The sequence below is a fragment of the Ictalurus furcatus genome, chromosome 3 (assembly GCF_023375685.1).
Source record: "Ictalurus furcatus strain D&B chromosome 3, Billie_1.0, whole genome shotgun sequence".
Taxonomy (NCBI): domain Eukaryota; kingdom Metazoa; phylum Chordata; class Actinopteri; order Siluriformes; family Ictaluridae; genus Ictalurus; species Ictalurus furcatus.
The window spans coordinates 7000811-7016755 of record NC_071257.1 but is presented as its reverse complement, the minus strand read 5'-3'; the positions used below and the strand labels follow the sequence as shown (position 1 = coordinate 7016755).

The 15945-nt window shown below is 39.9% G+C and overlaps 1 protein-coding gene across 1 annotated transcript in view; it reads left to right on the top strand.

Annotated features, from left to right (window-relative positions):
* lrrc1 (leucine rich repeat containing 1) overlaps positions 1-12786 on the top strand; it is a 54275-nt gene extending 41489 nt beyond the window's left edge. The window contains exons 8-14 of the mRNA XM_053620562.1: positions 648-792; positions 1733-1851; positions 2218-2301; positions 5858-5973; positions 7701-7870; positions 9321-9460; positions 11716-12786. Of these exons, the coding sequence (XP_053476537.1) occupies positions 648-792; positions 1733-1851; positions 2218-2301; positions 5858-5973; positions 7701-7870; positions 9321-9460; positions 11716-11874 (933 nt within the window). The 3' untranslated portion in view covers positions 11875-12786. The remainder of the gene's footprint in view (positions 1-647; positions 793-1732; positions 1852-2217; positions 2302-5857; positions 5974-7700; positions 7871-9320; positions 9461-11715) is intronic.
* Positions 12787-15945: the final 3159 nt, after the last annotated feature.

Sequence of the window (15945 nt, the reverse complement as noted above, 5' to 3'; positions counted from 1 at the left end):
TGTTCGCTTCACCTGTCAGTGCTTTCGATGTATGGCTGATCAATGTATTATTAACCTATAAGGTGTGTCTGTGCCTCACTGTGCACTCAGATTTTCAAAATTAACCAAGCTGCCAACTCGAAGATTACAAGGAGTGTAATGTGATACGTGAATGTATTATTTTGCACATTTATTTCACCAACTTTTTTACTTTTGGGGTTAACAGTCTAGCCTAAACAACTGGAAATTGTATTTGCAGCCTGTGTATGATTGTTAAATAAAGTATACTTTGACACATTCTTTGCTGCACAAATAAAATAGCGATTTCCTAAAATGGAAAAGGACAAGTCTTTGACTACTTTTTGAATGACTGGTTGACTAGAAAAAAATGAGTAGTTGTGCACCGTCTAGTTCTCCATAAGTACTAGATTAATCAACAACTTGTACCAATCACTAATCACCTGCCCAAATTCTCCAAAACAAACTCCTCCTGTCTGTACAGTTGCCATTATATAATAGGCAAAAGGATGTAGTAGCTGAAAGCACCAACAGTAGCAACAAGTATGGACTGTGAGTTTATACATAAGAAGAACGATTATAATCACACACTGGCTTATGGGCTGATTCTTGGCAGTTCTAAACGTGTGTATTTTCCTCATTTCTCATAGGAGATAGGAAGCATGAAGAACCTGCTCTGTCTGGATGTGTCTGAGAACAAGTTGGAGCACCTCCCAGAGGAAATGGCTTGCCTGCTCTCCCTCACCGACCTGTTGGTGTCCCAGAACCTCATCGATGCCCTGCCAGAGGGCATAGGTCAGTCATTATACATCTTTCTGCACAGAAGACGCTTGTGCGTTCACCATTGGCATCATCCTTTTGACTCTGCTGCTAAATACAGTAGTATGCTATATGATCCTGCCATGTGTACATTTCTTCCATTTGCCTTTTAACCCCCCAGATGTATTACAATTTTCATAATTGTTATGTTTTGCAAGTTCTGTTCACTGTTTAGCAATGAATGTTGCATTGGGTATGTCTTTTGATTTAGGTGGAATAATCAAACTTTAAAACCAATTTTGAAGTTTACAACATATTTAATTTATTTGCAATGTAAGCAATAATTACGGAAATAAACACGCAGAAACTCTTCACGTGCTCGAGCCACCTCGTGATGGCTTTTCAAGCAAATAAAAGATTAAATAAACGTAACGAGGAGTAAATTCAGCTTTTTGTACTTAACACCTGGCCTTTTCCTAACATGTTTATTTCACCATATCACTCAGATTAAAATGATCATAAACATAATGTCATGATTTTAATATGATTAAAAAAGTCAACAATACGAGGACAGGATATAGGATACATGAAAATAATACAAATACAATAGTGGCCATTAGGGCTGTGTGATACTTGGATATGATATGGGTATTGTGATAAATTATGTCATAATACCCTTTTCAGAAACATTGCGGATATCGCAGTATCTTTTTTATTACATTGTAGTAATTTACTTTATTGCTCAATCTGTTTTAGAATTCGACCAAGATCATCTCATACAGCGTAACAAGTAATAATCTTAAAAGACCACTTAAGTCTAAACCTTACGCTTAGTTCTGCCTACTAACCCCCCCCCCCCCCCCCCCCAAAACTCTGAACATGCTCCTAAAATATCTGCTGGTGAATATGAGAGCACCTGTTCTCCTAGGACCTTTCATTTAAACTTTAATCCCATATCGCTCATGTCTGCCCACAGGAAAATTAAAACGCCTTTCCATTCTGAAAGCGGATCAGAACCGCTTGGTCCAACTGCCCGAGAGCATTGGAGACTGCGAAAGTCTTACAGAACTGGTGCTGACGGAGAACCAACTGCTGGTGAGCTCCACACACACACACACACACACACACACACACATTCCACTTAATTAAGATGTGTGAGCCATCTTGTTCCACATTTGGCACTGCAGTATTTTTCATTTTGTTATAAGGGCCATTTGGACCTTGAAATGGATTTTAATGAGGCCTGAGGGTGCTTAAGAGATCTGTTAGATTATTACTGTAAATGACATGACCTCGGTGTTGACCTCAGTACTTAGAAAAGTGCCATCCATTACCATTTTCCAGCCATGTGAATGTACCTTTATCTCATCAAGAGGTCAGTTACTTGAACAAGCTGGCTAATAATAAAGACATAAAAGCTTCAGGTCTGTATAAAATGGTCTTCATATCTGCTTTTCTCAGAGGTTGCCAAGAAGTATCGGAAAGCTTAAGAAACTGTCAAACTTCAACTGTGACAGGAATCGTTTGGTATCTTTACCCAAAGAGGTATGTACTATTTCACTCCTAGCCTTTATTATTTGAGTGGCGAACCATTTTTGGCTCAGCAGTGACGAGACACGGTGGTCGAATGGTAGGGTAGTGTGTGTGATGCCGAGACAAGCCTCAGTAGATTTGCTCAATCCGAATGCTAGGTTGAGTATAATTTTATAATCCAAAAGACAGGTGTGTTTAATGGTGGTCGGTAAGTATACAGAGTGTGTATACTAGTGACACTATCATGCTGACACTTTCTACTTATTGTACTTACTAATGCTGTCAAAATAACCACAAGCAATTGTAATGTTATTGATATTACTCTGAGCATCTCGCTGCTGCAAGTGAGGGGTTGTATAAAGGTTCTCAACAAAAGCATGGGACAATTGTCCTTTAGTTTTCTATTTCACGCTGATTGCTTCTCTCACAAGAAATTGAATAAATGATTTCTGTATTGATCCAGGGTCTGTCATTGGGTCAAAAAAGAGATGTTTCTTCTTTTTTCCTTCGCTTTCAAGGGAGACCAATTTCACAGAAAATGATCAGCATTCTGAACTCCCATGACCTATTGACTGGTCACTCCTCACTCTCCTAGCTACATACGGTCATGCGGAAAAAATAAGTACACCCCATGAAAACTGTTGGCTTTTTTGACATATTTGAACAAGCAAACATTTGATCCTCTTTGAAACAGTGCCCATTAATCAACTTGATATACATGAACAAAACCTCAAGGAAAAATAGCTTTTTCAATAATTTACATTTATTCAACAGAAATATCAATAGATGTGATATTCTTCTGTGGAAAACGTTAGCACACTCTTAGCCTCAGAAGCTAGTATTCCTCTCTTTTGCAGAAATAACTTCTTGTAGGCATTTTGCATAATTGTCCATCAAGCTTGCTGGAAATTTTAACCACTGTTCCAGGCAATAGTTTTTTAGTTAGAAGATGTTTGAGGGTTTTCTTGCATGTACTGCTCGTTTCAAATCCCCCCTACAACATTTCAATGAGATTCAAATCCGGGCTTTGTCTAGGCCATTCCGTAACCCTCCATTTCTTCTTTTTGATCCGTTCCTTGGTGGATTTGCTAGTATGCTTAGTATCATTATCCTGTTGAAAGGCCTACTTTCGGTTCAACTTCAACTTTTGGACAGATGGCTTCACGTTATCTTCAAGAACTCTTTGCATTGATATGATGCAGAATTCATACTTGAATCAACGAATGCAAGCTGTCCAGTCCCTGAGGCAGTGAAGCAACCCCAAGCCATAACATTTCCGCCACCGAGCGGTTGGTATGAGGTGCTTCTCCTGAAAAGCGATCTTTGGTCACCGTTAAACATTTCTGCTGTTACTGTGGCCAAACAACTCTATTTTATTTTGGAATAATGTGCTCTGGACCGAAAATTAAAGATAAACAATTGAATAAATGTAAATGTATAAACACATAAAACCACCTGCCTAATATTGTGTAAGTCCCCCTTGTGCTGCTAAAACAGCTCTGACCTGTCAAGCGACACTCCAACTTTGGCAAACCATGTCTTCATGGACCTTGCTTTATGCACAGAGACATCGGTCATGCTGGAACAGGTTTGGGCCTTTTGGTTCTAGTAATGGGAAATCTTAAACCTACCTAGGGAAAGCCATACATCAACACTGTCCAGAAGCACCGTTGACTTCTTTGGGCTCGGTCTCATCTATGATGGACAGTAGCACAGTGGAATCATGTTTTGTGGTCCGACGAGTCAACATTTCAAATAGTTTTTGGACAAAACAGCCGTCGTGTTCTCCGGGCCAAAGAGGAAAATGACCATCTAAGCTGTTATCAGCGTCAGTTCCAAAAGCCAGCGTCTGTCATGGTATGGGGGTGTGTCAGTGCACATGGCATGGGTAACTTGCACATCCGTGAGGGCATCATTAATGCAGAAAGATATGTACACATTTTGGAGCAACATATGCTGCCATCCAGAGCAGGACAACGCCAAACCACATTCTGCTCGGATTACAAGCACATGGTTGCGTAAGCAGAGAGTGCGGGTGTTAGCATGGCCTGCCTGCAGTCCTGACCTGTCTCTGATTGAGAATGTATGGCACTTAGCAATAAGGCAACGAAGGCCCTGTACAGTTGGGCAGCTGAAGAAATGCATAATGGCTGAATGCGGGAAAATTCCACCTGCTAAACTTAACCAACTGGAGTCTTCAGTGCCCAAACGCTTAAGTGTTATTAAAAGAAAAGGTGATGTTATATAGAGATAAACAGTCAAACTTTTTTTTGGAGTGTGTTGCAGTCATCAAATTTGAAATGAGTATATATTTTCAAAAAATAAATTAAGCAGAACAGCAAATATTGCATTAACAATGTGTTTTCAATGTAGTACATGGTGAATTGAATTTCCAAATGACACTTTTTTCTTTTTTTTTTTTTTGCATTTGCTATACTGTCCCAACTTTTTCGAAATCGGGGTTGTATATTGTGCCACTTTAGACTTTAAAATCACAATCATGTTTTGTATAATGACAAAACTGGCACATCATGACACTGTATTCTGGCCGCGTCGGTCATCCCTGGCTCTCTCACACTCGTGTAGCTACAGTGCGCTTGGGCAAAGCGAGGCCAATCTGTGGTTAATGTGCAATCTGAAAGCCCTTTCTCAGACTTGAAACAATAGCCCAGTGTCACACTGATTCAGATTGTGTAGCGAGCGTGTTCAGCCACTCGGCTGTTTGTCTGACCTCACACAGTGCTGCCACACACCACGCGCTGGCAAATTTCCATCATGCTGTTACACACCACATATTCAGTATCCAGATTACTTAGAGATGATACTTTTTCAAATACAAGGTGTGGTGGTGTAAGATGTACTGCATTTAAATCCTCTTAACACTCCTGGCCTACTTTTCTAATACATTTTATTTGGATGAGATTTGTTGTTTGCTCGTTCTGTCCAGTCTTAGACATAAGCTTCCCCACCTTACAGGTAACAGAGATGAGTTTTGAACACTTATCTCTATATATTCTTGCTGTGTTATTATGTTGAGATCGGGTTACGGGTGTACATACTGTTTATATTCTCTGTGTATATAATATAATGTCAGGCTCAGTCACTGGAAGGTAGATTTGTCGCTGTCTGGCTGTCCATTAATGCCATGCTATAGATCACCACTAATTGCTTCTAAAATTAGGCCCCGCTATCAGCCCCATCAGCAGCGTATAGATCCCACACCAAGTCTTGCATGTGTTACAGGGGTGCTGTTTTTCACGTGTGCATTCTTTTATCCATCCTTTTGTTCAATTGTAAAATAGATCGCATATCAAGACAAACAAATGTCTGCCACCTGCCCTTTCTCCAGTTTCTTCTTTCAGGACTGCATTAATAATAGCCTGGGATTCTCAAGAACCTGAACATTGAGAGCTGTAAGAGATTAATTCCTGGTCATGACTGATTTGCCCCATATTATTACACTCAACTCCCAAGCTCCTATAATAATGCTTTCCTCTCTAGAGCTATTACTTCTGACATGTTTGTGTGCATCTGTTTTTTTTTTTGTTTTTTTTTTTCTTTTTCACAGATAGGAGGCTGCAGCAGTCTGAATGTGCTGTGTGTGAGGGACAACCGTCTGACGCGCATCCCCGCCGAAATTTCACAGGCTACAGAGCTGCATGTTTTTGATCTGTCTGGAAACAGGTTAGGCAGTTGTAAGCCTGAGTTGTTAGGGGTAAATCCCAGAATAATTCAACCCCAAATTAGGTACCGTTTGTTCCCCAAATATACAGGGGGCACCGATATTTGAAAAGGCAGATCAGGACCCTGTATACGAATATAGAAAATATATAAACACACCTATAACATTTGTTCTGTCTAAACATACTAGTGGGTACAACACAGCAGTAAGTGGTATGTAAATTGGGTTTGGCATATTTTAAGTACCATAAGCATGTAGCACATAATGCTAATGCAGATATGAATGACCCAGCAAAAGCCATTATTATTTCCCTGCAACTTTTCATTGTGATCAGAGATGGCATTCATAGTCACGCTGACTTGTATGTAAAAAATAAATAAATAAATCTTCTTCCCACACTTGCATACTAACATATTTGGCAGGTGCAGTTGTATGAATTCAATATGACTCAAGAATACATTGTTTAAATTGGAGTCATTTTCAGGTCACGCATCATTTACTTCATATATTTAATTTGTATGGTAACGCAAGTATATTCTGAACTAATCATATAGTGTTCATTTTCACCGTTGCTTAATGAATGTTTGTTTTTGTTTATTTGTTTGTTTGTTTTTTAACCCTTGAAAAAATGTGCTTAAGGTGGGGTACAAGTTATAGTTAGTTACAGTTACATTTATATAGTGCTTTACATTGTATTGGTGGGGATCTCCACAACCACCACTAGTGTGTAGCATCCACCTGGATGATGCGACGGCAGCCATAGTGCACCAGAACGCCCAGCACACATCAGATATTAGTGGAGAGGAGAGTGTGATGTAGCCAATTCAGAGATGGGGATTATTAGGGGGCCATGATGGAGAAGGGGAATGGAGTGGGGGAATTTCACCAGGACACCGGGGTTATACCCCTACTCCTTTACGATAAGTGTCCTGGGATATTTAATGACCACAGAGAGTCAGGACCTCGGTTTAACGTCTCATCCGAAAGACTGTGCTGTTTTTACAATACAGTGTCCCCCTCACTATACAGGGGCATTAGGCCCCACACAGACCACAGGGTGAGCACCCCCTGCTGGCCTCACTAATACCACTTCCAGTAGCAACCTTAGTTTTCCCCAGGAGGTCTCCCATCCCATCAGAGGCCAGTCCCATCCAGGTACTGGCCAGGCTCAACCTTGCTTATCTTCAGTGGGAAACGAGGTGAGAACTACAGGGAGAACTGCAAGGCAGCCAGTATATTACAACTGAGGGAATTAAAAGCCACTACGTGGTGGAGGTAGTATGTTTTGTAGGATTTATATAGAATCATGACTGTACACAGCAGATGAACTGATATTAGATTTTAGAGTTGATCCAAACAAGGTCAAATGTCAGAAATAGTTTTTCTTCAATAGCGTTCTTGCTTTTTGAGGAATGTATTTTAAGGATATTTGAGTCTGAGACGTACAGATTAGTAATGAGACTAAAGGAAAGGACAAGACTTGGTGGTGGTGGAGGTATCCCTGAGTTCTTCTTATTCATTCTTAATAGTTCATTTGATAATTTATTTTTTTTTGATAATGAAGAAAAACAACTCACCAAATGTTTCCCCCCATATCTTTTATATTTCTTCGTTTTCTCTTTTTGTCCTATGGGTATGCAAACATTGGCACTCGACTGTATGTATGAATTCCTGTGTTTGAGAAGGTCTCTGCTCAGCGTGAGCATGTTGTCCCCTGTGTTTTCTGTAGGCTGACTTATCTACCCATGTCTCTCACCACGCTGAGGCTCAAAGCTCTCTGGTTGTCGGAGAATCAATCTCAGCCGTTGCTCACGTTCCAGACAGATGTGAATCCTGACACAGGGGAGAAAGTGCTCATCTGTGTCCTTCTGCCTCAGCAGCCTTGCGAGAGTGAAAAAGGTGCCTAACACGTTACTAAGAAAGATTGCTAGTCCTGTTGTTCACATAAATAAATAAAAAAATGACTCCGGGAAATGGTATGGTTATTAGACTTGGGCATTTTATACTTCAAAGTAAATATGTATGATGTTTGAACATATTTTGCGTATGTTACCTCTACTGGTTTAAGATGTTTGACCCCTTTCTCTGTTTCTGTCTGTCTGCTAGAATTTTCTTGTTAGCAATGTTGGTACCTCCAGTTAAGATTCCATTTTAGTGAACACAGAGCTATTTCATCTCCCATGACTGTTGGGACTTGAGCAAAACCCTTAACTGTAAACTGTAATCTTGCCTTGTGTACATGTCTGCCAAATGATTATTGGTGCTATATACCACTGGTCACCAACCCTGTTCCTGGAGTTCTACCTTCCTGAAGACTTTAGATGGTCAGGTGGGCACAATTATGGGTGGAGCTAATCACTGGAAGCCTTAAGAAATTGATCAGCTAAAACAGGTGTGTTAGATTTTGGTTGGAGATTAAACCTGCAGGAAGGTAGATCTCAAGGAAGAGGTTTGGTGACCGCTGGTTTATACTATCGTGAGGGATTATGGTCCGCCCCGTATGCAATCATGGGGAAGGATCATTCAATTATGTGTATTTTCAATTATATTTGTCGTAATTTTCGAATAATTTTCCACATCAGAGCCCTAAACTGCTGCACTTGACTCGCCATGGCTTGTATGATTTCAATTTGCTCTGTGCTTATCTAGCACATATTCTTATAGAAGAAGAATACATTTTTTTGGAATGTTTGATAAGCAGACAGAGCCTAAAATCTCTGATCTTGTCTGGCACTTTCTCTCTCTGCGCCTGAGCTGTTTTATGTACACCCACTGGATTGCATGGCTTAAAGAAGCTTATCTCTTCCTAACCACACTCGTCGCTATTAAGCACTGACCACAGTGGCAAGTGGCATCACATCCACTGCTGTGCACTGAGTGCTCCAGAATTAATTTCATACATCTATATATATTTTTGCCTATGAATGTAAATGTAGTGTCGATAAAGACAAATAGAAAGTTTGTCACTTCTTAACCTCTTCTGAGTAGCAGCTGTGTTTTCTTGTTTAGGCCGAGGGATTATGATCATTTGTCGTGACACGGACTGATGAGCGTGGAAAACCCATGGAGGCTAGGTCACTGAGGGGAGATGGGAGGGAGGGAGGGAGAGATAGAGATCAAGCGAGAGCACAGACACTCTTGCACAAAGCCTCTAAATAAGTCCGGGTTTATACAAGTCGAGTATAATCTGAGCCCTAATCTGACATTTTTTACTTGCTGGGTATCGCAGGTGAACTCTTCAGTTGAGGTTACTGTATTTTGGCTTAACCTTCAGCTGTGGGAAAATATTTTGGGAATGGTGAGGTGAGACGTGATAGTGGAAAGTGTGTGTGTGTGTGTGTGTATGTAGGCTCTGATAATCTGGCACGCTGTGGCGCTCTGGAGAGTCTCGTGAACGATGTGGCTGATGACACGTGGGACAACAGAGCCACGAATAGAATGAGCACCATCCGATTCCTCGATGACGATGATGACGATGACGATGAACAGGTGAGAGAATTGTGAAATGCTGGACTCCGTATCACCTGCTTGAGCTTCCGTGTGTGTGTGTGTGTGTGTGTGTGTGTGTGTGTGTGTGTGTGTGTGTGTGATGTTAAACTGAAATAACAACTCGGACGATTATTACTATTATATTACTACTGCTACCATCTAATTGTAAGATTGGTTTTGATGCACGTGTTTACTGTATCGTTAATTAAAATGCAAATGTGCAAACGCTTATGTCAGAGTGTCAGAATCCCGAGTTTGAGTGAGGAAAATTTCACGCCTGTGGATTTCCGAGATTACGCTGTAGGTTGCCGAGTCAGGATTGTTAGAATTCTTGGAAACCCGACTAAATGAATGAAGTGCATACAGTAAATAGCAAAAATAACGAAGTGTATAAACACAAAATCCAATGGCAAGAAATTCCTGACAGTTCATCTTTGTTAATACAGGGAGTGACCATGGTGGTATGAAACACACTTAGGAAGTAATAAAATTAGAATATAAAGCATAAGGTAGCCTTTGAGTATGGTAGTTTTCACACTGCTCACGTTTGCTGCGGCCCGAATCCGAGTGCGATTGTTCCCGGGCGCCCCCCTGCAGCGTTGGTCTGGTTTCAGACTCACTTGATTTTTATCGAACGCAGGTGCAACAGATATTATGCGCAGCAGTGGACCTCTTCTGTGTCCCAAAAATTCCCCTGCCGCTCTTGGTACACGTGTGTTGTGGAAACTACGTCGTAATGGCGCCGTCCTCGGCTAAAACGCACGCGCGGGTTACTTTACTTCCTGAACATGCGCGGACCCGAGTGCGAGTTGCGCTCATATTCACCGGAATCGTGGCTCGGTTCCAGAGCAACCGAACTTGGACCACCTCCTACAGGTAGTCTCAGGTTCGGTACTGCGCTGCGCTTCCTGGTCCACATGACAGCTTTCACATTACAAAATTTTCCTGCAAACCGCGCTCTGTTTCGGACTGAGCTGCCAGTGCGAAAGCCCTCTAAGAGTCTGATTTTGGATCCGTAATTAAAGCTATGACCTTGCTTTAGGGCCTTACTTCGACTTCAGTCACTGCCGTTGATTATTTGTCTGTAACAGCAGACCTGTGGTGTTTTATTCTGTACTTGGCATGGTACACTGAGAATTGGGGAGTAAAGTCAGTCAAATGGCCTTGTTTTATAAACATAGCCCTGCCCTGTTCTGTGATGAATGTATCACTGTTGTAAGAAAAGAGTAGAGCAGAAACCTGTATTGCTATGTGACCGGGACCTGTGAGAATTGTTTAAACGGTTTTCTAATAGTACAGTACAGATTTATACACTCACTGGTATATCCCTGCGCATTCATGCAGTTATCCAATACATGAAATCATGTAGATAAAATGTGGTCGTCTTCTCAGGTTCGGCATGTTTTTTATGTTTTTTTTCCACGTTATGGTAGCCGCCTTCTCGGCTCGACCCAGTCTGGCTATCAGGCTCTCTTTTGATCTCGCTCATCAACAAGCCTTTCCACTCGTAGTACCGCCACTCGATGGTTTCTCGCACCATTTTGAATGAACTCCAGAGGCTGTGAAATTCCAAGCAGATTGGTAGCTTCTGAAATACTCAAACCAGCCCTTCAAGTACCAGCAACCATGCCACTGAGTCACTGAGAGCACATTCCCCCCACCTCTGATGTTTGATGTGAACATTTCCTGAAGCCGTTGATGTATATCTGCATGATTTTATGCACTGTGCTGCTGCCACATGATTGTCTGATAATTGCACAGCTGTGCAGCCGTACAGGTGTTTGTATTAAAGTGGCCAGTGAGTGTATGTATAGTGATACTATAGGTTATAAATGCAGAATATGCACCAAGTTAGCCTTTCTGTTATTAAATACACTGACCTTGTACCTACACTCACCTGCCATTTTATCATTTAGCTTTATTATTATTATTATTAGCGGAATGTGGTCCAGCTGTTGCCGTGTTAATCACATGACCCTGTGAGAATAATAACTTGGCAACTCAGTGACTACACAAAAAAATTCAATATAACACAGTACAAAACAGACAATTGACCAGCAAACATGTACGCTCAACTGTTGCCAGGAATGAATGATTCATCAATAACCGAGTAACAGGACAAGCGTGGGAAAGAAACCGTTTTGGAACGGTGATGGATCGAATGTGATGAATAGCAATAACTAGGTGTCTATAACTATAGCTCGTGTACCTCCAATGATGGTCTTGTTTTCTTTATTTCTTTTCCTCTGTCGTAGGGAACGCTGCTGCGACGGGCTACGCCGCACCCCGGAGAGCTGAGGAGCATGAAGAAGGTGGTGGAGAATCTCCGCAACGATCTGAACGCTGCCAAAGGCCTGGACTCCAACAAAAACGAGGTCAATAACACTGTGGACCGAGTGACTACATCTGTGTGACCGCTTTGTTTTACCTCCGAGATGGCGCAGTCCCCATCGTGTCTTCCCACAATGCACCTCATCCAGCCTTCTCCCTGTGCTTTTTCTCCCTTGAATGTGACTCTCCTTTCTCTGTGCTGGGTCTGTCCTGTTCTCTCCTACATCTCCTCAGATCCTGAATCAGGGAAAGACCACCATGATAGGTGCCTTCTTTTTTTTTTTAATCTTCAGAGCAATAATCCATGGAATGCACAATTTCTTTTTTCTTTTTTAATTTTACAATCCAGCCCTTTTTTTTAAAAAAAAACAAACAAAAAACTTTGTTTTTTCTAAACACATAAGTTAAAATAAGTAGATGCACTACATAAAGTCTTATACTAATGCTGACAGAAGCTCCAATTATATATTTACATGCTATTTTTAATTTTTTGTTTTTTAAACACTGGGTGGATGTTTCTTTTTTTTTCTTCTTCTTCTTCTTTTTTTTCTTTCTTTCTCCAAGTCTTTCGGGACACGTTGAGCCCAGCTATTTTTGGACCTACTGGTTTTAAAAATTGTTGTATAGATCTTTGTGAATAATCTATACTTTTTGTACTCGTGGCAGCTCAGGTGGTGTTAAACCTGGAGGGGGCGTTAAAAAAAAAATTAAGATGTATAGCATATTTCTTAATCAATGAGCATTTTTATTCCTGCAAAAATATTTGTGGTTTTACAAAGCAGTTGAACAACATGTTTTAATGTCTTATACAGCAAATCAATTAGTCGGTGGTTCATATTTACTTTTTAAGGTGTGTTTTTTATATTTGAATTTGAACAAGGGCTAACAGAACATTTCCACGTCTTATAACTGGAATGAGAGCTGCAGCTGCATCAGCACCACTTTTGGACGTTACTCCGCGTGTAAATTAGGTACAATAAACCCTGTTAGTTATCCTTGTTTTGTTTTATTTTTTAAAATTGGGTATGGGTTCCTTTTAAGTGCAGTTTTCAGTAGAAAAAAAAAACCACACACACATTGCACTTTTGCAACACTTTTTAAATTATATTCATATTGTTTATCCATTGTGTGGTACACTACAAACTCTATATATATATATATATATATATATATATATATATATATATATATATATATATATATATATATATATATATATATATATATATATATATATATATATATATATGTGTGTGTATATATATATATATATATATATGTGTGTGTGTATATATATATATATATATATATATATATATATATATATATATATATCTCTATTGCGAACAGACCAAGGTGTTGAAATGCTGATTTTTAAAAAATATTTTTTATTTTATGTCAGTGATAAAGCTGCACAGAAAAATGATCTCGAATAGATTCTAGGCCTTTATCATCATGACTTCTAACCACTGATACAATAAAATGATTTTATCAAATCAGAGCACATTGTTTGTTGTTTTTAATACCATCACTAGCTTCTGTTCCCATTGTTCACGTTCTCTACTAAAAGTTTAGTTTTATTCTAGAATATCACACATTATCGTGGCATTTCTCATCTCCTCCTGCATATTTATGGACAAACCATTTTTGCTGACATGAATAAAACCCGTTAGCTCTTGTAGGTCAGTGTGGCGGGATCTTTGTTAAAATAGCAGTAGATTATTATAACCGTTTTAAATTCATTATTATTATTATTATTTTGTTTTTTAATCTAACACTACAAAATTAAAGGGAGAAACACTGTAGCACGTTGGGGTTAGAAGCGAAGGCCAGGTATCCTTATGGAACAGCTTTATACCACTTACTCTTCAAATCACTGAAATTGATTCTCTTGCACAAATAGTTGTAAATAAATAAATATGGACATGTCTATGACCTGTATGATCTTGTTTGTTCAGGAATGATCACCCTGCCTTGTTCCCTGTGTGTGTGTGTGTGTGTGTGTGTGTGTGTGTGCGCGCGCGTGTGTGTGTGTGCGCGCGCGCGCGCATCGCCTTTGTCCTCTGAGGAGTGATGTATCTGGTTCATTAGTAAATCCAATATATTTTACCATCTAATATGTGCCATATGAAAGTTGTTATTCATCTTTTGTTGCTTTTCTTTGAAATCATATCTGTATTCAACAGGGTGGATGAAATGTATTTTCATTTCAATTGAATTATTGTCATAAGAACATTCTCAGTGCCTTTAAATCGTACACACAAGCAGAAGTCATTTCTTCATTAATTATTGTGATTTTAAATATTTTAGTTGAGAGGCCAGTGATTTTTTTAATGAAAGAATATTTACAATATGCTCTTTTAAGATTCAATCGAGATTTATTTATCCAAGTGAATTCTTTATTCACTTATTTTATTTATTTTTTGTTTATTTATTTCTAAAATACAGTTTTTAAGGTGCTGTTGTCCCAGCAGCAGCTTGTAACCAGAGATTTTGATGGCGCAGGACAACCTTAATAACAACAGCACAGCCTCAAACAAAAATAGGTCACAGAGGCTGTCACATTTGACTTCATGCTACGTTTGTGTATAAGGGTTTGGGCACCCCTGACCAAATTACGTATTTTGTTGACTTCTGAAGTGAAATGAAGTAAACACACTGCAGCATGCTGTTTAAAAAAAACAAAAATATTTTCTACAAATATTCATGCACAGTTATTATATGTTTGATAAACCTGTAAAATAGTAATTGCATTATAGGCATTGTGGCGAATGTTCTCTCTCTCTCTCTCTCACACACACACACACAGTACTTAGTAACACCCCTTTGGCAGATATCACAGCTTGTAAATGCTTTTGTAACCAGTTTGGAGTCTTTCTATTCTTTTTCATTCACTCTTTCTTGCAGATCGCTCCTAGTTCATGTTTAATATCTACCTATGTATTTTCAATGACGTTTAAGTCAGGGGACTGTGAGGGCCACTCCAAAAGCTGTAGGTTGCCTTTCTTTAAGTAGATCATGGTGGATTTTTAAGGCACACTTTATGTCCAAACGTTTGTGAACACCTGACCATCACCCCCCGATTGTGCGCTTTCAACTTTATGGCAACAGTTTGGGGAAGAATGACTTGTGTGTGTGTGTGTGTGTGATGTTCAGGTGTCCACAATCTTTGGCCATAGAGTTGTTGTTTTTTTTTTTTCCAACAGAGAAAAAAACCCCTTAAAATACTAGATTGTAGGTTCCCGAGTTGTGCAACAGAAAAGTGTTCAATGCCAATGTGACAATGCCGCAGACATCCGTGGCCAGAAGTCCTATAGAGCAAAATCGGCGGTGCTCACTGGAAGGATAATAAGCATGGTAATGTTGCTGTCTCACAGCTGACCTTGGATTACTGTCCGTGTGGGATTTTGCATGTTCTCCTCCAGGTTCTTAGGTTTCATGCCAGTAGGTAGACTGGCTAAGTGCCCCTGGGCACAGCTCTGCCATCACAGGGGGATGAGGGAAGCTGTCCCAGGCCCAGCAGGGTTTAGTAAGCATGCAGAATAAAGTAAAAATATGTTTATTGTTTGTGATGCATCAGTTTTCTTCTCCTTCAAATGATTTGGTCTGCTGCATTTTCATGGTTTTCAGAGATTCCATGCCAGCTGAAAATTCTGTTAAAGACATTTTCTCATATGTAGAGTTTGTAGCTAATTTTTTGCACGTGTGTAAAAATGGTGACCCTGAGAACCCTGATTCTCCACTATCCCACTGCTGCTCCTCCTCCACTGATAATGTTAATAGCATGAGCATAGGACACCTTGATTCCTGCCTCAGTGAGCCTTGATTAACACTTGTTGCAGTTCCCATTTTTGTCCAGCAGGTTCAATAATATCTCTGGAGCTAAGCTGGGCACTGACCTCTCTGCCTCATGATTGGGCAACATAAAGAAAGGCAAGCAAAACAAACATTGGCTTATATTTGTCAAATTGCAAAAAATGTTGCTGGACGAGCTGCCACTGCTTCATGCACTTCTCGAGTATACTACATGAGTGTTCACGTGCAGCCTGAGGGAAGGAGTGCTTCTGAGGCCTACAGTTAATATTTCTCAAACAGACAGTGACCCCAGGAACCTGCAAGAAAAATAGCTGTGTGGAGTAGATTTGGCTTAAAAT